The sequence below is a fragment of the Pteronotus mesoamericanus genome, unplaced genomic scaffold, assembly GCF_021234165.1.
Source record: "Pteronotus mesoamericanus isolate MK-2021 breed Mesoamerican mustached bat unplaced genomic scaffold, CSHL_Meso_final contig_20, whole genome shotgun sequence".
Lineage (NCBI taxonomy): Eukaryota > Metazoa > Chordata > Mammalia > Chiroptera > Mormoopidae > Pteronotus > Pteronotus mesoamericanus.
Window position 1 is genome coordinate 76264649 of NW_026555085.1, and position 21811 is coordinate 76286459.

General features: G+C 43.6%; 1 protein-coding gene across 5 annotated transcripts in view; it reads left to right on the top strand.

Moving 5' to 3' along the window:
• The window catches only part of NCOA7 (nuclear receptor coactivator 7), a 135165-nt gene that overhangs the window by 106705 nt on the left and 6649 nt on the right, over nucleotides 1-21811 (top strand). For 4 of the 5 annotated variants that reach the window (XM_054569921.1, XM_054569924.1, XM_054569922.1 and 1 more), the window contains exons 11-13: nucleotides 9871-10018; nucleotides 19449-19574; nucleotides 20895-21047. In XM_054569921.1, the coding sequence (XP_054425896.1) occupies nucleotides 9871-10018; nucleotides 19449-19574; nucleotides 20895-21047 (427 nt within the window). Of the gene's footprint in view, nucleotides 1-9870; nucleotides 10019-18052; nucleotides 18155-19448; nucleotides 19575-20894; nucleotides 21048-21811 lie in introns of all 5 variants that reach the window. The other variant, XM_054569926.1, reaches the window with a different exon arrangement.

A 21811-nucleotide genomic window follows, 5' to 3' on the forward strand; every position in this document is an offset into this window, starting at 1 on the left:
AGAAATGAGCTTGCCCTTGCACTAAATGAAAATTAGCTTTTGCTGCTACTGTAATTTCTTCCACAATCTGCAGTGCTTTGTTGCCTTACGTGAGGCTACTGCCTTCCAAGCACCATCTTTGAATTTCTTTTTCAGGCATGGCAACTTTGCCTGCTAAATCGAGATCCGTAATTTGAATTAGGTGTTTCCTTTGGGGTGAATCCCGAAAAGAGCCCGTATTGATGATAAAGACCTTTGAGTTTATGAAGAAATCTGATTAAGCTCAAATTTGTAATTTGACGGAAAATCTAAACGGAGCCCGAGTGCCAGGTTTGGGTAGTAACTGTTGCTGGATGGGTTGGAACTGGTTTTGCGCCTGCGGGAGTGTGTATAGCTTCTCCTCTTGCCCAATGCCTGTGCTCTGGCCTTGGTCATCTCTTGGCTGGGTCACTGTTGCAGCCTTCTCAACAAAGCCTTTGTTTCTGGTCAGTTTTATCTTTTCCTGACCGTCCCTGCTTGGCTCCACAGCCATCTTTCTAAACTGCAGAGCTGGCCAGGCCTCCCCGCCCAAGCCCTGGGTGTTGCCTCCCCACTGCGTCTCAAGCTTCAGTCCTTCGCACTCGTCCTTCACAGACATCCCCATGTCTGCACACTGGCTGCACTTCTGTTCACTTCCGAGTGCTCTTTCAAGGGCTCAAATCCTTTTGTTTTCTTAGCCTTTTCCTGAGCAGTCGTATCTGTGAAATCGTAAGTATAATAGGCTAGTTGTACTTACTATTGATACTCTTTAAATAAATATGTTACTGTCAAACTGTGTCCCTCTGTGTATCCTCGGAATCACTGGAGCAGCCCCTGCCACATTTTGGGACGCTGCGGCCTCAGGGTAAGGTCCAAGCATTTTATCCTGTGCCCAGGACTTTCTGTGATCCAACCTTTTTTTTTCTTCAGAGTCTGTGACTCTGGCCTTTTCTTTCTCTTCTCATCTCATCCTAGTGGACATGCCACTCCACGGAGGAATTAACCTCGCTCTCATTCCTCCTGTCCCGCATTCCTCCCCTGTCTGACGAGTCCTGTTCAACACAGACAATCTGCTCAGCGGCCCCCTGACTTCTGTCAAGTGTTGTTCAAATTGTATGAGGAGGTTTTGTTGTCTCTCCTCAGATCGAGGAGTGTGGGGCCGGGCTGGGTCTCCTGCATCTCAGCAGCCCTGTTCCTGTTACAGAATCCCTGTCAGAAGTCACCAGCGACCTGGTTCCCTGGCCCTTCCTTCTCCCTGCCATGTCCAGCTTGACCTCCTTCCAGCGTCCCCCTGCTCTTAAAATGCCGTGACTGTCTGGAAGCGTTGTCTCTGGTGGAATGCCGTTTCCCCTCCTCCCTGCAACTGGCTCTTCCTGTCCTTCAACACTCAGCTTCACCGTGCCCCTTGGGAAGCCTTTCCTGACCCCAGCCTGAGATGCTTCCCCGCTGGCCTTCCCTTTGTTGTCATTCTTTTAAAAATAATATAAAGAAAAGAGGTGGCAGCATGAGCACAGGGGCCAGAATGGATGTTGAAGGAAAGATATAATAGCACATGGCTGGGACAAAGAGAACATTTTGGGGATTGGCACAAAACAAGGCTTGCAGGCAGCCCCAGGGAGTTGGAGTGTATCGTAAAACCTGTGGGAGGTTCTTAGGGGGATTTTACATTGCAGGGTGAAGTGATCAGACTTGCATTTTATAAAACTGCTTCTGCTTCTCTGCCATTTCTTCCTGGCACCCTTCCAGGACCACTTCTGCTGCTTCCTCCTTAAACATTAGCATTTGCCAGGGCCCAGTTTTTGACCTAGTTCCCTGCTCACGTGTGTTACCACTCCCACGGTTCATGGCCAGTGCGGTGGTAGTAGCTTGGCCAGAGGCTGTGGACCGTGTCCTGAGCAAAGAGGCTGAGAAATGCTCAAAGACCCATCAAGACCACAAGGTGAATCCCTGAGTGAGCTTCAAAAAGGCCATCAGCAGGCTTTCAGAGGTCAAGACCAATGATGCCTAAGGTACTGTTCAGTTTGACAGTAACTGGCCACTGGGAGAAAATGAGCTTCACTAAAGTAGTGAGGGAGGGGACAAGATTTTAAAACTTTGCCTCCTTTTCCACAGTATCTGAGGCAGGTTTAACCAAAGGCATGTACTAAAAGGTTAATAAAGTCAGAATGGAAGGATGCAAGAATGAAAAGCTGGAAAGTCTGCTAACCCAACTGTTAAAAATGTACTCTGAAGGGAATATGCGATATGGGAAAGGGAGCTCTAGGGAAAAACAAGATGTAGAGGCTTTTCTGTATTGAGGATGGGGGAGTGCAAGCAGGGTTTGTGGATCCAGATGAAGGAGATGCAGGGATGGAGAGGACAGAGAGGTGACGTAAAAGTAGTGGAGGAAATCCAGTGACGAGTGGGCCTGTCGGAAGTGCAGAGGGGAGATTAAAACTGGAGAGGAGTTCCTTTCCTTGGGGAGGCAGATTGCCAGGAGGGCCGGCGGAGGGGAGCGCGTTGTTGGAAGGGTATAGCGGACAGTCCTCCGGACCGAGAGGGAGGCAGGTGCGCGATGGAGGCTGAGAGCCTGAGAAAGCCGAGGCCTGCCATAGCTGTGTGTGGCGTAGTTGAGGAAGAGGCCTGGGGTGAGCAGGGCGCCCCGTGAGGGAGGGTTTTTCCTAGCCGAGGCTCGCTGCCTTGGACTTACAGTGGATTCCTTAAGCATGAACAAGCAAGCCCAGCAACGTCCTTCATCACAAAGGAGGAGCTGGAACGATTGTTTCTGTTTCCGTGGGCAGGTGTTTGAAAGGGCAGGTGTTGTGGAAGACGCACGGTGCTGTGCCCCTAGGGGACAGCGAGGAGGGTGAGACGGAAAGATTGACTTGGAAGTGTGGGGACCCAGGAGGGGCTCTTGGCCGGGGTAAGAGGAAGGATGGGGGTCAGGTGAGAGTCTTGCTGATAGAGCCTTGAGGAAGGAGTGGGTGAGGGGGAGGCTGAGGGCCAGGAGGGGAATTTTCAGAACTTGAGGCCTGTTTCCAGAGGGGGAGGATTGAGTTCTGGGAACTAACCACCAGGAAAACCCAGTTAGCCAAAAAGAACCATTCCAAGAATTTGGTTGAATAAACTTCAATAAACTACTCTAATCTGGAAGGGAAAAAGATGAAGTCATATCCTCTCCCTCTCCTCCCCAATTAGTAAAAATAACATGAGCAAAGGGTGGAGAATCGAGCAAAAATAGGGCTGGGAAGAGGGACACTGAGTCTTCCATTTGGTCAGAATTAAGCCATCAGTTTGGTTCCAGATGAACTCAAATTTTCTCTTCTGGAACATGACTTTATCATTCCTCATTCCTCCTGCTTTTCCATTAGAAGCTTGGTATGGGGGACTTTCAATGTGAGAGAATGAAGAAACATTATGAGGGAGGCTGTTATTGTGGGAAAGCAGGCTGTGACAGTGTCTGAGAGGAGACATGGACACGTCCCACTAGGCTGCCCTGTTGTAGGTTTCCCATCTCATCTCACCTGAGGCCTCCCAAGGTGAGGGAGGTGACCGACCTGTAAGGCAGAACCCACCCCTGAGAGCCGAGGAGGGCCATTCAGGGCTGCTGCCCTGCCTGCCGCAGCCAGTGGAGGGCCGTTCCCACAAACATGGCTGAGGTGCGGCGGCCGCCCCTCAGAGTCCCCCAAGGGCAGAGCACAGAGCTGGCAGTGCCATGCGCCTGCTGACGGAAGGTGTAGAAGGAGGAACAGGGAGTGGGCAGCGTGGCCCTAAGGGCATTTCGCTAGTATTAAACTTCAGTAATAAAACCCAAGGCCAAAGTAGTTGCCTTATTGTGAGACCTCTGACTATGGACAGGTAGGTACAGGAATGCACTTGTCCCTTGGAGTTCAGCAGCCATAAAAGGAGAAGCAGTTAGCTGAGATGGGCTGGAACCTTTCCAGGGATGCAGAGTTTGGGCATATTGTTCTATATGCTGAACCTCAGTTTTGTAATCTTTAAATTGGGCATAGTAACACTTGCCTCTTAGAGTTACAGTGCAGTGGAAGGTCCCCGAGGCAGGGAATCCCATCTTTTGTTTTTAGGTAGCAGATATATTTCATCAGCATTGCTAAAAACTCTCAGGTTGCTTCTGTGTTTAATATTAAAAATGCTTATGATTCTGAGGCTCTTTTTTGTGATATTTTGAGAATGCCTTTTTCCTCTTTGTCCGGAGACTCTCTCCTGTGGTAAGTCTAGCAAGGCCAGGGCTTACTCAGTTGAAAGGATTGGCCCTGGCCGCTGCTGTCTCACCACTGACTGCTGCAGAATAGGCCGCCCACTCTAATGACAGCCCCAGGGCCGAGATTCACCACTCACTGTGAACCCGGCAGTCTCAAGAGAAGAGGCTTGGGAGCAGCCCACTTACCTGGTCAGCCCAGGTTCCTACCCAGGTTGAGATATTTTTTCCAGAGAGAATGGCTTATGTAGGCAAGAATGCTTTGTGCCTAACTTGATATATGTAGCCACTTTCTTCATAGTATGCCCTCTGTGTCAGGGAGCTTTGTCTAAGTTTTGCCCTGAGCAATACACTGTGCCCAGCTAACCAGTTCCTAAAATAATCAAGGCATTCGTATGGATCGCGAATCATCAGTCTGGACCAGATCACTCCCTCTTCTTTTGAGGAAGTAGGTAAAGGAAGAGGTGTTACCCTTTCCTATAGGCTTACCTCTATGAGGACCACCTTAATCCATCAGAGGTGCTCTAATAATCCTGAACTGCAAAAGAGAAAGTATTAGACACAAGAATTACCCCTCGCAGGAAATCCTTTGGACGTCATACAGATCTTCCCTTTCTCTCATTTTTCATCCTTTTCACCATCCCAATGGGTTGTAGGAATGGGTAGTGTTCATCAAGCAGAGGGTGTCTGACTATACCCTCCTCCAGAATACTGGGTCCTTCGTACCATCCATCTTCATAATTAAAAAGGGCTGCTCAGCTGGTCTCCCCAAGCAACTTAATGTCTCCATCACCAAAAAGGGAACTGACTGGCAATTGCTAAGATATACTCTCTCCTTAAAATCTTTATAGACCTGCAGATTTTCACGGTTTATATTTTCTTATAACATCTAAGAAGAAATGAAATCTTAACTCCAAACTTGTGCCTTACCCCTCATTCCCTTGCGTTCTTGCGCAGGGTTATATATCAGCATGAGCTTTTAGCATATCTTGCAATGCTTCTTGAATGCTTCTTGTGCAGCAACTTCCCCTATCAGATAAAATGTTAGAGGACAAATTAACAGTTATTTGTGGAAAATGGCTCCAAAAACTGATAAAAATCTGTCTTGTGTCATAACTAGGAAGCTAACTGGGACATGGTTCAGAAATTGGTGTGGAATTAAGTGGAGGACTTTGTAGTGTGGTTGAAGGAACTCTCCTTGCCACCTGTAGAGATCTAGTCCTGGCTGTGAGGCTGATGGTAGACTTCAGAACCCCCGTTTCCTTAAAACAAAGGAGAGTTAATTGGGTTAAGTGATATCCAATATTCCCACCAGCGGTTATGTTCTAGAAGGTAAGCTCCACAAGGTCAGATTCACTGGCATATAGTGAATACACCAGGAGTGTTGTCAAAGGAAGCAGTGCCCATCCAGCCAGGGACCACCAGGAACATGCCTGCAGGTGAACGGCCTGGGCTGACTTGTGGCAGTGGAGCACAGCACGCACCGTGGAACCATGGACCACCTCAGGAAGAGGGTGCTAGAAAAGAGTTGTGGGATGTAGGTTTGTGGTAGGTGATTCGGGGAGGACCCAAGGAACAGGGACTTTGCTCTAGGTTGGATGTTGTCAGGAAGCAGAGGTCATTCGATGATTGGGTTTCTTCTAAATCTTACCTAGGAGGGAAGGCTAGAGAGGTTAATGCTGTAATTGGCAAAAAAGAGCAGTCATTCATAGTAGCCAGATTTGAGGGATATTTGGTCATTTTTGTGGCTGGACGATGTTCTGTTTTTGCTGTGTTCAGATATGGGACTTCAGAGAGGTCCTGTTTTTATTATGATTCATCATGGTGATAGAGTGGCCTCGTCTGATGCCGACGTACTGTGAGTAACCAGCTAGCTCCTGGCAACACTGCAGCCTGCTTAATGAAGATCAGGCTAGATCCCAGGTATTAGGGACTACTTTTATCTTTCTCACAAGTAAGCTAGCCAATAAATAATTAGGAAGCCATTTTATCCAGTGTGGATATACATGTAATAATGTCTCCTTTTCCAAAGTTTGACTGAAGCTGATTTGATTCTCAAATGTATTACAAAATATACAGTTAAGATGGGTAAAATTTTAAGTGTGAAGGAAGCCAGAAAATTTAAAACTGTATACTTAGAAAACCTCTCTGGAGTGGTGATTTATTTCATTTATCCTGAGTTAATTATTATGAGGAAATTTCATATGACATGGTAAGTATAGTTCAGAGATTGTTCCAAGACTCCATATTGCTGATGGGAGAGCAAAAATGATATCCTTCTAAAGGACGATGGTATTATATCAAAATTGTGAGTGACTTGTTCTTTTGACAACACTGTCTCACTGCTGGGAATATATACTCTACCTGTACCTGTACACATACGAAATGACTCACACAGCAAGTTATTCATCATCACAACATTGTTTGTAACAGCACAGTATTGTAAACAGCCCAAGTGTACAGCTATAGAGGATGGTTATGTAAACTATGGTAAACCCACACAGTAAAGGACAGTGTAGCTATAAGTAAAACGATGAGAAAGCCATCTGTATACTGATGTGGAAAGTTATTCAGGATATATTAAGAGAAATAAGATAGAGAAAAGTACTACCTTTTGTAGAAATGGAAAACAAAAAAAATATATTCATATTTATATATACATAACACCACAAAAACATAAGAAACTAAAAAAGTGGTCACCTATACAGGAAAGGGTAGTTACAGAATGTGGTAGACAGGGTTGTGAGGGAGAAAGAGAAGGAAACTTCTCATTCACTTTTTAAAGTATAATTTTGATGTTTGAATTATTAAAATGTACTACCTCTTCCAAAAATTAAAATAATTTAAAGATATAATGTAAAATGTCTTTTTCCCACTCGATTTTATTCCCCACAGGTAACCATTTTGATTAATTTCTTATATAGACTTATAATTTCTTATATAGAGTAGACCACTGTATTAGTCAAGGATCTCCAGAGAAACAAAAATAAGGGGGGGGGCGGGTGGGTGGGGGTGTGTGTGTGTGTGTGTGTGTGTGTGTGTGTGTAGAGAGAGAGAGAAAGACAGAGAGAGATTTGTTTTAAGGAATTGGCTTACATGGTATGGAGACTGGCAATTCCAAAATCTGAAGGGTAAGCTGATGGGCTGGATACCCAGGGAAGAGCTGAGTTTTGCACTATGCCAGCCACCTAGAGACAGACTTCTCTCTTGCTCAGGGGATTTCAGTTCTTCTCCTAAGGCCTTCAACTGATTGGGTGAAGCTCACTCACAACATGGAGGGTAATTTGCATTACTGAAAGTCTACTAATTTAAATGTTAATCACATCTAAGAAAAGCAAACAAACAAAACAAAACAGAAAAAGGCCTTTATGGCAACATCTACACTAGCATTTGACCAAAAACTGCCTAGGGCCAAACCAAGTTGACATATAAAATTAGCCATCACTGTCATGTACAATTATAACATGTATCTATATCTGTTTGCTTTTTTAAAATAGAAATATGGTTGCATATTATACACAGTGATAACACACCTTGTCTCGGGTGAGAACTTTTCATATTTTGAAAGAATAGGAGAAATCTCAAAGGAAGTATATACCTTTAAAGAATATATATATAAATTGGTAATTTTGTATTATGGAAGAAAGTACCTGATTAATAGGGAAACAACAGCCTAGGAAGTACATGATTAAAAGGGAGACACATTTGGTCGTGGTTAATGTTTACATTATCTCAATGCTCCTGCAAACTGAAAAGGGAAACATTGATTCCACAATCCCAAGAGCCAACTCAAGGAAGGAAATCTGCAGCTAGCCAGGAAAAAACCTTTTAAGAAATGTTTCTCCCGCTAACACTCTCAGAAATGCAAAGTGAGTCTGGTAAAACTTAAGTATATATTAAATTCACTTTTAAAAAAGGGATAAGCAACATTGTTACAAAACTTGGAGGCAAATTGCAATACTGGTGTTAAAGTAGCATTTCAAAAACAGTTTGGCAAGATGAATCACATGCTAATAAAATCATGCCCTGTGGCCCAGTAATCCTTTTCCTGATAACTAATTTTGAGGAGATAATTTAAAAGATGGTAAAAGGCATAGATCATGAGGATGTTCATTATAATGTTCTTTGTACAATCAGAGAAATGGAGACAAGCTAAATATCCTGAAGGCATAAGAACACAGGCTAATTATGGTTCATTACTTTCATGAAATGTAGTCATTAAAAATCAATACAAAGACTAGCAACATGGCAAATGTGCATTATTTAATGGTACATATAACAATTATGTCTTGGCCTTGATTACAATGAATAGAAAACTGTACATGTGGACAAAGACAGGAATATGGAAACCTCAAAACAGTTTATCAGAATTAGATAAACTGTTATTAGAATATCAGAACTGTGTGACATTTTTTATTTTGTTTTAGTCTTATTAATATTTGTCTTCATTCATTTGTGCTGCTATAACAAAATGCCATACTCTGAGAGGCTTATAAACAACAAAAATTTATTCCTCACAGTTGTAATGGTTGAGGTGTCCCCGAGATCAAGGTGCCAGCAGGTATGTTTTCTGGTGAGGGCACTCTTCCTGGTTCATAGATCTTTTTCCTGTGACCTCATATGGTGAAAGGGAGCCAGCTAGCTCTACGGAGTCTCTTTTGTAGGGGCACTAATCCCAATCATGAGGGCTGTATCTTCATGACCTAAGCACCTCCCAAAGGTCCTACCTCCAGATACTGGCACATTGGGGATTAGGTTCCAAGCAGTGGATTTTGGGGTGATGCAAACATTTAAGCTTATGGCAATATTGTTATTGTATAGTATTTTTATGTAATTATAACTTTTAAAAAATTAACAGCAAGTTAATATTGTCTCAGGCAGTAGACTCAAGTTGGAGTGATCATTTTGTAATTAGAAAAGACTTTAAGAATCATTTGACCCTACCTATCATCCACTCCCATCACTGGATGATTGCAGGTGTGGAATCTAAAGTCAGAGAGCTTGTGGCTCGCTTACCTGGGGAGATATTGCAAGTGTTGGGACTGAGAGCTATCATTTTCTTCTTGGAAGCTGGCCATCTCTCTATCGATTATGCTGGGAGAGATGCTTCAGAACCTTTAGATATTAAATCTATATAACAGAACAGAAAAATTGAAAGCAAACTACATTCCCATATCAATGTAATTAGCTCTGTTTCAAATATTAAACAATAGCTAGTGTTACTCACTTTGTAGTTATTAAAGTTGTTTCATTAAAATTATAATAGTGCTTCATTCTACAAAAAGACCTACCAGAGTATTGTTTATCTTTGTTCCCACCTTAAGCTTCAGATTAATTTTTTTACAGTGAATACAAGTATATAATAAATGAAGACCCAATGAGGAAAACATTGGTATATTTCATTGTGTTTTTCAGATTTATGTCCTTCCATCACTTGATCTTTTTTTCAGATTGAAACAGTTTCTCAGCATCTATGGCTTTCTGCTTTCATTTGTTCACTTATTCTCCAAATTTGGGATGTACTAGTAGAGATCATCTTCACTGTGAGAAGTTTCCCAATTAGCAAAATGGATTTACCAAGCAGGAAAAAGATGTTTGGATATGCCTAAGTCCCTACTAGTGCCTGCCAGGAAAGCGGATTTGATGTTAATTCCTCTGATGAACTTGTCTTTCAGGGTGGATCACTTGTACACATTCTTTGTTCAGTGGTCTCCTGACGTCTATGGGAAAGATGCCAAAGAGCAAGGCTTTGTGGTGGTGGAAAAGGAAGAACTGAATATGATCGACAACTTCTTCAGTGAGCCAACCACCAAGAGCTGGGAGGTGAGTGCTCAAGCAGGGGCTCTCCTGTCGTGGTCCTTAGACCTCAGCATTCAGTCAAAATGTTCTTGTGTCCGGATTCCAAGAGCCCCTTGCTTTACGACAGAGTCGGTTCCCTGTGCCCCTTTGAAGTTACAGTCTGATATAACCTTAGTCCTGTTTGAAGCTAGTTATGTATGTCAGCAGGGTGACCCCACCACCACCACTGGGCCATTTCACTCCCCTTTTCAAAAACCGACGCTGTGTCCCTTTTATGTATAGCATGAAATTAAAGCTCCTTACTTTGGCTTGAAAAGCCCTTCATGGGTTTGGGTTTTTTTGGGGGGGGGCCAGTTTGAGCACTTACCAAACCCTTCCGATGTTTGGGGCACAGTGGCTGAGATATGTAGAAGTTAGCACTAAGGAGTTTAGATAAAGCATTAGATTATAACAAGAGATTTGTCATTGTAAATGAAGTACCAGGCTCTACAAGAGGCTGTAGCCAGTCATCCAAATGGAGCAGGGGGAGCAGGGAAAGCTGCCCAGAAGTGACCTGAGCTGAGATCAGAAGCGCAAATGCAGGCAGTTGCGGTGGGAGTGGGACATGGGACATGTTCTGGCCAGAAAGAAAATCTGTGCCGAGAAATGACTCAGGGGAGAAACAGAGAACATAGGGCATTTTTTTTTAAATTTATTTTTTGTTAATCCTCCCCTGAGGACATGTTTACTGACATTAGAGAAACATCTGTGTGAGAGAGGAGAGAAACGATGATCGGTTGCCTCCTGTATCCATCCCAACTGGGGATCAAACCAGTAACTTCATCATGCGCCTTGATCAGGATTGACCCCACAACATTTTGGGGTATAGGACGATGGTCCAACCAATGGAGCCACCAGCAAGGGCGCATGGAGCATTTGATGAACTGACAAAATCCGTGTAGCTAGAGCATAGAGTGCAAAGCTGAGGAAATAGCAGGGAGGGAAGCAGGAGAAAGAAGCAAGGACAGATCACGAAGGATCTCTGTACCCAGTGTAGGAGATTGTTTTGGTTCTTTCCCTAAGGGCAGCAGGGAGCCGTGGAGCTGTTTTGAGCCTGGAGAAGTATACACAGAGGTGCATGTTTGGAGAGCTCTTTCCGCCTGGCAGAAGGACAGTAGACTGAGAATGAGAATGGGAAGGCCCATTAGGAGGCTCTTGCAGAAATCAATGTTGAGAGAGAACAAGTGCTGGAAGCGTAGCAGCAAGGATAGAAAAAAATTGAGTGCTTTTGAAAGATAGGAGGCAGAATACACAGGACTTTGTGAGTAATTGATTGCCCATGGAAAGCACAGAAGATGTCAAGATTGATCTCTTAGCTTTTAGAGTGGGAACTGAAGAGACAGTGGTGCGTGCTCTTCACTGAGATAAGGAGCACAGCAAGAGGGGCAGATGTAGAAGAAAACACTCTTGTGTTCTGGTTCTAATCGAAATTTGAGGGACCCGTGGTATGCCCACGAGACAACCGAGTATGAAAGTTAGGAAAAAGATCTAAAGCTATACTTTAGGAAATCATCAGCAGAGTTGAAGTTATGCGTGTAGATGACGTCACCCCAGGAGAGTGGAAAGTGGGAAGGGAGCAGGGCCCAGAACAGAACCTTAAGGGTCCCAGCATTAAAAGGCCAAAGACAGTAGCGCCCACAAAGGTGACTGAGAAGGAGCAGCCAGGGAAGGTGGAGGGAAACAAGGAAAGACATGTCTTAGAAGCCAAGCAGAGAGAATGTTTCAAAAGGCAGGAAAAATGACATACTGTCAATTTGACAAAGAGGAGTCAAAAAAATAAGAACTAAGTGATGTCTTTTGGGTTTAAAACCAAGGAGATAGTTGGAGACTTTGATAAAAGCAGTTTCATTAAAGGGATGTGTCCAGTAGTTTAAAGAATGAGTAGGGGAGAGGGGATTGGTAGATGGAGCTGGTAAAGGGGGGCAAACAACTCAAATTTGGTTTTGGAAAATTAAAAACGAGGTAAACTATTAAGCTGGAAGAGGAGGTGCAGTTGGGAGGACTTTCCCTCTTGTTAGAGAGACTTTTTAACATTTTGGGTGAGGTCAGCAGGAATGATGGTTGGAAGAGGAGGGAGAGAGGGAGAGAATGTCAGGGGAGGGGATCCCTGAATGTCCGCAAAGGATACAGGGATGGGGTTGGGCCTAACCTCAGATTGGTGGTCAGACAGTAGAAAAGAGTAGGTGGTGGCAAATAAAGTGTAGATTTTAGGTAGTAAATTGTGAATGGTTTCTTTGAAGCAAAAGGAGGGGGCATCTCCTAGAAGTGAAAGAGGAATTAGAGGAATATGGGGAAGGTGTGAAATGGCAACTCCAGAACTGGGAAAATGCTAACGGTGTGTATGAAGGCCCCCTTGTAGTGGGCACCATACTTGGATAAGGACACCAGGCTGCAGTGATGGATGATGTTCTCCAGAATCATTAAGCGGGCAGTTGGATTCTTCCAAATCTAGACCTTTGGATGATTGGAATGACCAATGGTGATGAGGCTGGCCCCTGAGGTCTAATCCTTTCTGGAATGCCAAATCCTTTCATACACGTTTTTGCTGTCCCTCTTTCCTTTCCCATTCACTCCCTTCAAGTCCAGCTCATTTGTCACTTCTGCGATGCTTCCCGGAATGGTTACTCCTCCTGGCCTCCTAAGCCCCTTGTTCATAACTCTGCAGTGTATCGCCCAGGAGTTCTCTCATTTACATGTGTTTCTCCCCATAGTTCATACACTGCTCCTTTGAGACCATTGTTTAAAGATTTCAAAGCCTGTCTCTTAGACTCTCCCTCCCATAGCTTTGTGTACACCTCTTTCTCCCAAGCTGCTGCTTTAGAGCTCATAATTGCCCTGTAGGCACTGCTGAGAGTCTCCACCAGACAGGGATTGTGTGGCATTGGCATTCTGACCAAGGCACACGGGAATATCAAGTCTTGTCCTCACTCCTCACCTAGCCTTCGCTGCCCAAGAGGCCCCGTGAGGTTTGTGCACAGAGGAAGCCACGTCTGAAAGGGTGTGTCTTCCTACCAAGGCTGTGGTCTCTTGGCCTGTTGTGGAGCCTTAGAAAGATTTAGGTTACACTGAAGACTTAATCCTTTCCTCAGTAGGCCTGACTATTTTGAGCCAAAGCAGTTCTCCTAAGGCCTATTCTGCCTCTTCTGCCACTAATTCCTACCTTGAATCTCTTGACAATGCCAGTGAAAGAAGAGGCCACACCCACCAGTACCAGGGGCTCAAGTGGTATTTAGAGAGAGAAAGGCCTGCTTCGGAATCTAGAGCCAAATGGAGGCTTGGACAGGCTGCCCCAGGCCTTCTCAGCTTGAGCCACTGGGAAGAATGAAAGGGGGCAATCCCTCTAAACCTGTAGTGAAAGAGGAAGAAAATTGGTGGTCTGTTCCAGGCTCCTAGTGCTCTGGCTGCAAGGCACACAGGGGAAGAAAAGAGAACTGGAGAGGTGACTGGACCAATCAGGCCACCTTATCCCTATTTTCTTGCCACATGGACAGAGTTCAAAAGTATGACATTAAGGAGGCTGCCCATTTCCCTCCCATACAGGGGCCAGCTCTGCTCACTGGCCTTCCTGTAAGGCCAAGCCTTTCTCTCCCCTGTGGGTGGGGAGGAGGAACCTCCCCTCCCCTAGGAGCTGCAGGGGTCTTATTCTCAGCAAGCCCCAAGCAATATCTTCCTCCCAAACCTGGTTCTCCTGTATTCCCATCTCAATTGGTGATGCTGTAACCTAGCAAATGGGACGTGTTCACGTGGTGCTTCGGTGCATGACCCAGTACTGGAAGGAGCAGGTCTTTATTTACAATATTCCAACCCTGGGGTGAGGGGGTGGCTCAGAGCACTTATGCTTGGAGCCCCCCTTTCCCATGAGACCCAGCACTTCCCTTGTTCCACAAAAGGCTATAAGGCAAACGCAAGCACAATAGTTCCCCATATTCTTATCTCAAGCTGGCTGCACAAACAGTTCTCCAGTCCCTCTGGAAGGTACCAAAGTTGCCATCCTCACGCAGCAGCTCTCTCCTTCGGGATCTGGGGTACGTTGTCCTCAGCCTCCATGTAATAGTCCCATAATACATGAGTCATGGTGCACTGGATCATAGTGAAGTACAGGAGACATAAGTCTCAAGAGTTCAGTTGAGGTCCAGGTTTGCAAGGCAGCAAGTCACTGTCTTGTAAGGGAGAGTCTCTGGAGTCAGCTAGAGCAGGCACGGTCAGAGGAGCAACACACCTCCTTCCTTACTCCACCTGGCGGGATCCTGACTACCAACCACATAGTTGCCTGCTTACTTCTCCCTCTCACAGGGCTCTTCTACTCCCTTCCAAGCCGCCTCGCCTCCCGTATTCCCTCATGGTGCTTCACCCTTCCTTTAAATCCTGCAAGTCACACCTTTTCCCCCAGGGTGGTAGCACAAGCTACTATAACTATTAAACTAGCTACCAGCTCGCCATAGATAAGCAGAGTATCTTAATATGTATTATCAGCTTCTAAGGCCTCCAGGGTTTTCTCCTATATTCCTGGGCCCCCCTCACCCCGTACCCCGTTACAGTGCTCCAAGCCAGAAACCTTCCCAGATTCTTCTTCATCATCACATCTAGTCATTCATCTCTAGGCAGAATGTTCTGGATTCTGTTCTTAAATGTGCAGGGTCCCCAGCTCCCCTCCGCCACCACCGCCCCAGTCAGCCGGTCTGCGCCCGTTGCTGGGACTCCCAAAGGCACTCCCAGTTCCAACCCTCCCAATTGTTTATCCTCCCATATGCAAGCTCCTTAAGTAAGTTTTACTTCCTAATTTTATCAAAGCAACACCTGCTTGTTTTAGGAAGTTATAAAACGAAGATGCAGAAAATTTAAAAATAGTGTCTACCGAACATGACACTTTTGTACCTTTCCTTCAACTTCTTTTTTTCTTTTCTGTTTTAGGGTGTTTTCTAGGGGATGAGGCTGGAGTTAAGTCTTCTCATTTGTTTTGCAAAATGGGATCAAACTCTCTCTATAAAAGCATTTTATATAGAGAAAAGCCAGTTTTGTACCTGCCTTTTCTCACCTGAAATACTGTAATAATTATCATAGTAAAGATTTTTAAGCTGCACTTTTAATGGCTGTGTAATATTGTGTCTCAATCATGACTCATTTAATGGTTCCAAACTTTCAGGAATCCTTGTGCTGATGCAAGGTTTTCACTAGGATGAGATAATCTGCAACTTGTAGCTTCTTGAAAATGAAACTACATGGTATAAGGGTGCTAAGGCTTTACACAATGCCAACTTGTGAGCAACGGGAAGGAAACTCTTTTGTGCTTCTGCCACCAGAAAATATTATGATTGTGACTCCTGTTTAAAAATGTTTGCTAATTTGGAAGTTGAGAGATGATACATTTTAATTTTTATTTTCTTGATTAGCAGTGAGGATAGAATGACTATTTGTATGTGTGATCATATCACATCATATATACTCCGTTTCGCTGTTGTGATGCCCACCCATTTTCTTTGCCATTTTCCTAAAGGGATCTTAATAGTTTCATCGTGCTGTTTGAGCTCTTTGTGATTAAAGATATTAATTCTTTGTATCCTGTATTTTTGACAGATACTTTCCTAGTTTGTCTCTTCCTTTTATTTATGTTTTTGTTAAGGTTTGTTATGATAGTGCTTTTATGTATAGTTGGCCCTGTGCAATCAATTTAAACTCTACCCATTCTGCAGTTGATTTGCCGCTATATGATAGGTAATATTTTTAACTGCCAATTTTTTCAGCACTGTTTAATGATTTGTGATGTGTTCTTCGTCATGTTTAAAAGTCTTGCGTATGTGCTGTGCTGTCTGTTTAACTTGTTTTCTAAGTAAGTGATCAGGCAGATGATCACAAGCGTGGTCTATGGGACAAATACTCACTGGTTCTCCATTGCCCAGAGCAGTCATTACCCACCTGGCCAATCATCCCAACCACCACTTGGCAAATTATTATTTTTTCAACTGAATCCTAGACCCTCACCACTAGAGACATTAATTCAGTGGGTCTGGGGGAGGAATGTTGGAATCTGTATTTTTAAAAGCTCTTAGATGATTCTGAAGAACAGACAGGTTTTAGAAATACTGTCCTGTAAGTTCTATGCCCCTTCATGGCATCAAGATTCTTCAGTTTCTCCTCTTCCCGTCCCTCCCCTGCCTCCTCTCTACTTCCCTTGCTCTCTATTCTCAAGCCATACTGAACCTAGGACACAGCTGTGTGTTACTGCTGTCCCCTTTACCTGGACATTTCCCATACTCACCCTTTCCTGTGAAGCTGAGTAAGCAATCTCAAAATTCTCTAAGTGGCCCCAGCCTCCTTTGAGCTGCTATTAGCATTTGTCTCACATGGAATGGCATTCATGTATTTATAAATGTCTCTCTACTGTCTCCTCACCCCCAGACTACAGACCGCTTTGCATCCCTGTGCCTGACAAAGCACCTGGCACCACCACCGTCATATAGAAAGCATGCAGTAATTGTTAGCTCTCTTATTTCACTTAGCGTAATACTTCTCGGGTCCATCTGTGCTGTCACAAAGGGTAAGAGTTCCTTCTTTCTTACAGCTGCATAGTATTCCATTGTGTAAATGTACCACCTCTTTCTAAGCAAAATAAGCCAGTCAGAGAAAGACATCCCATATGATCTTACTCCCATGTGGAATCTAAGGAACAAAATAAGCTTACAAACAAAATAAAACCAGAGACATGGACATATAGAACAGACTGACATATCTCACAGGGGCAATGTGTGGGGGTCTGGAAGAAATTAACCAAGAACATATATGCACATATGCATAGCCCATGGACACAGACAACAATGTGGTAAAAGCCAGGGGCGGGGCACTGCTGGGCAAAGGAAGGAGGGAGAGGCGGACACCTGTAACCGTGTCAACAATAAAAAAAGTTAGCCACCATGAAGTGCAGGGGCTTAAAGACATGCCACCTCACCGGCACAAAATGCTAGTGATTCTGCCCCAGGTCGTGTCCAGGCTGTTGTGCTGAGAATGACTTCTGGCTGACCGCGACTGGCCCCAGGTACCTGCCAGAGTCTTCCTTAGGGCAGACCCCCAGGATGAGCAGGGCCAGAGCACTCCCGTCCCCTCTGCAGGACCAAAAGGCTGTTTGGGATCTGGAAAAGTCACAGAAAGAGCACTGAAAATTGATCCACAGTGTTCTGCATTTCTTTCCACCCCCCTGACATTGGATCTGGGGAGTAGAGCCCGACTCATCATGCTTCTTAGTCTTTAAGATTAATATCCTAACGTTGTGGTAAACACAAAATGCCACATACAGATGATGCATCATAGAACTGTACGCTTGAAACCTATATAATTTTATTAGCCAGTATCACCCCACTAAAATTAATAATTTTTAAAAAAATATTAATACCCTAAAAAGTATAAAAGTTTACCTTTTTTTAAACTTTGCCAGCTGTTTTGAAAAACTGAATCAAAATATACTTTTTTCCCAGCCTCATATAAACCAGATGTTTTCGCATTCTTTTAAGTTGTGCCCACTTAACAAACATGACATGATATTGAAGTGAAATGCCATTGTTCTAAGTATAATGAACTTCGGGTAAAGTCTCCTTTTCATCCTTCCCATGAGATTCAAGCTGATGTCAGGGAAATTACGTATAATTTAAAATGGAGGGTTAGCTTTAGAGAAGGTGCTGAAAAAAATGCTGGAAAGTCAGGGTTAGAAAAGCTAGCTTAGCCGAGGACAGTTAAGAAGAAAAAGAAAAAACAATGGGATTTGTTGTACTGTTAGGAAACCACCATTTCAAAGGTGAAGTGTCATTTTACAGCCTCACAGCTATGCCTGGCAGGAAGTTTGTGTTTGCTCTAAATCCTAATTTGGGTGTGTTCCTGTAGAAATGTTGAACCTTCTCCTAAGGGAAACAGAAACTCAACCATGCAGGAAACTAGATACTGCAGAAACGGTTGTGGCTCAGCGTGGTTCTAAGTAACAGTGTGTGGAGGCAGATAGAGAAGAAAACCTCTTCCTCATTAGAAAGCAAGCAGGCAGCTCTCACCGGATCACGGATCACGATGAGAGTCCGAAGACTGCCCTTGGACATTCAGATTTTCTATTGTGCCAGACCTAACCAAGAACCTTTTGTCAAGGTATGTTGTAGCCCCCGATTAGTAATTAGGTGCCTGTGAATCCGCAGAGATTGGCCCCTGAGTGTGTTTTGAAATGTTTTCTTCATTAGAAAGGATTGTGCTGGCATTTCAACCAGAGCAGGTTGTTTTATTTGTTTTGAAGATGGGTATGGTGTGCTTTGCCTCCCTCTTTGAAGTAAAAAAATCTGTATTTGATTTTTTTTCATTCCACAGCCTCATTTTGAACCTCTGTTAAATGTAGAGTTCACCAAGAAAAAAAAAAAGTGCTTTATTTAATACATTGAAAATGCTGGATGTGTGATTCTATGACAGTGTTTTCTTTAAGAATTTCCCCTTGAGAAGCTGGTAAAATGTATACGCTATTTTTCTTACCTGTGAATCTGGCACAGGCGATGGCAGGTACTTTAGATCTATGACCATGCATTTTGGAAATTGAGTAGTGCATTATCTGACAACTTTTACCAGATACAACTTAAATGTTTTTCTCTATAATGCAGAAGTCATTAATATTGGTACCCAGGAATTTTAGCAAATTAGTCACTTTGTGTGTGTGTGTGTGTGTCTATGTGCTTGTACCTTCAATTTCAAAATAATTCAGTGATTTATCTACACTTTAAGAAGGGCAAAAAACAGATTTTTAAGGGGAAATTTACTTTGGTACTTCATAAGCTTAGTTATAATGAAATAATGTTGCGTATAGCATCATATTTCTCAGTTTTGAAGGAAAGTTTACTCTGGTAGTTTCTGAACTGTAGGAATCGTAACCCAATTGTAATGTAGACTACATTTGTATTTCTTTGGATTGTTGCTCTGGTAGCTGTTACCGTCTGACATTTCTATCAGGGCTGGTTGCTAAGTGCACAATCTTAAGAGAAAACATTAGGAGTCTTAAAAAAAAAACTACCTTATCTATCCAATATCCCTATTTATAGATGACTTGCTCATAGAATGATCTCTGATAGTCCCTTAACAATTTAAATTGATATGCATGCTAAAGGAGAATAATTAAGGGCACTTCAAGGGCATAAGTTGCTTGTGGAGTTATACATAATTCTTGCTCAAGGACTAAGCAGTCAACAGCAAAAGGAAAGAGGAAAACTTGTGAGTGTAACCTGTACATATTAAGTACCTCAGCTATACTGTGTTAAATTCTGCATTTGTTCCGAAATTGAAAAATTAGCCATTTCCCAAAGTCCCAGTTCAATTTACATCCTGCTGCTAAAACTCCACCTGTTGCGGGAAAAGCAGATAGATCGTGAGGCGGGTTTTGGCTTATCTGTTTTCTGCATTTCAGATCATCACGGTCGAGGAGGCAAAGCGCAGGAAGAGCACGTGCAGCTACTATGAAGACGATGACGAGACAGCCCTGCCGACCCTGCAGCCCCACAGCGCGCTCCTGGAGAACATGCACATCGAGCAGGTGGTCCCTGGGGACTTGGGGCGAGGGTCCTCCAGCCTTACAAAGCACTTCCCAACCCTGACCACATGTGCTCATTTCATTCCGGGCGGTGAAGGGTGAGCCAGGTTTTAAAGGAAGATGGCCAGCAGCCAAAGGGAGGCCAGGGTCCCTTTCTCCGCTTCCGAAAGGGATGGCAGCGCCCCCTGCTGCCCTCTCGGGTGCGTGAGGGCTCAGGCAGACAGCACGTCCAACTCCCAGGCCTGAGCAAAAAGCCATTTCTGGTTTTCAAAACAGTTTTTAAAGTGTTCTACCATAGTCCTAGTACACTTAGAATCCAAGTTTATCCTAGTGATTACTGCCCTCTTCCAGTGTTTTTAATTTACTAGGCTCAATAAAAAACATATAGCAAATACACTTTATTTGCTTTATGAAAGCTACCAACCAGTAGGAAGAATTTTCCTTTTTCTGTAGTTTTCCTTGTATACTTTATGTTTTCTGAAAAATGTGTTACTTCTGTTTTATGAAATATAGAATGTGCTTGCATTTGATCTTTAGTCAGGAATCTTTCACTTCCCCCATCAGTCAGCTTAGACCTGAATTTCAGTGACGTTAGGGAATCATCAAGTTCAATACCTTCAATTTACAAATGAGTTGACAAAGGCCTGGGAAAGCCAAGAGATTTGACCAAGTTGCAGAAATGGGGTTTAATCTAATCCTAGAACTGATGTTCAGCATTCTGAAGACTTCAGTACTTCCTACCCTCCTTTGTTAGTATTTTTGAAAAGATGCATTGTTGGTATTTATAGTAGTCAAGTTTAAGCTAAGTATTAATGTAGTGAAAGATACAGGTGCAATGTGGACAGACTACATCTGACTACTAGCATAAAACACTGTATGTTCTTGTTGTCACTTCTGTGGGAAGCTACAGTCGCCAGTAGCAGCTCTGAGCCTTTGAGGGTTTAGAAAGAACAACTGAAGAAACATGCACTATGTGGTGAAAGCCAGGTTGAAGTGCAAAACAGAAAATACATCTAATTCATACTTTTTTAGCAAGCTAGGTGCTGTTTCTCCCAATGTCTAATGGCATAAGGAACCCACAGTCAGGCCCTTGAGGGTAAAAGCGTGCTCTGGGCAACGTTCTGCTAAGGTAAACACCAGCAAGGAATGATTTTCCCTTCCCTCTCTTGGTTTATAGCAGCAAATATTTGCCAGAGTAAAGGGGAACAATAGGTAAATTCATGTAATTTCAAGTTTGTTCCATAGGCACATACTCTGTGCTGCACGTTCATGAGTGGTCTGTGGGTGAACTGTGCATTTACATGTCCATCTTTGGATTCACAGCTGGCCCGACGCCTTCCAGCAAGGGTACAAGGGTACCCATGGAGACTCGCGTACAGCACATTGGAGCATGGGACCAGCTTGAAAACTCTCTATCGGAAGTCAGCATCGCTAGACAGCCCTGTCCTATTGGTCATCAAAGATATGGATAATCAGGTGAGGCTTGTTCCTCTCTTAGAAAACATTTCTTTGAATGAAGATTTTATGGAGATTTTTCAAATGTACACAACAGTAGAGAGACAAGTACAATGAACTCCTGTCACTGAGATTCCGCAAGTTAGCAGGATTTTGCCACATAAGCGTCATCTGCCTTTTCTTTGCCGGTTTTTCTTTGCTGAAGTGTTTTGAAGTAAATCCCAGTTACTGTCACACTTCAGAATGCATCTCTAAAAAAGGAAATGGAACATATTTTCAAATAGAGTCACATTTTAGGAATTTTTTTTGTATGTACTTACCACGTAGTAGAAAGAAAGCTGAAATGATTTTCCACAACCTAAAGCTGGAGAAGTTGGAGAAAAGTCAAGTCTAGGTTTAGAGTTCATTGCAGAAAGAAATTCCAGTGCCATACCAGAACCCTTTCCAGGTAGCTGAAGCAGGGCCAACAAACCTTACCTGCACAGTTGCTGAGGTGGAGAGCCAGTCAAGGCCATGGAAGGGCCCAGTTGTTATGAAACAGCAGGGAGACTGCTCTGTACTATGGCTCATTGCACTTTTACCTCTGTTGCAGTCAGTCTTGCAGACACTGATGAAATCTAGATATTTCTCCCATCTACCTGACACTAGTACTTCTCACCTCAATCAGCTTGGCGTGCAAGTAGAATCTTCCCTGGATTCTTTTATATACTACCCAGTCAGGCTCTTGCTTCACAAAAGGAAGGCATCTTTCAAGTCTGTTCTTTCTTTATTTCTGTTTTGTCTAT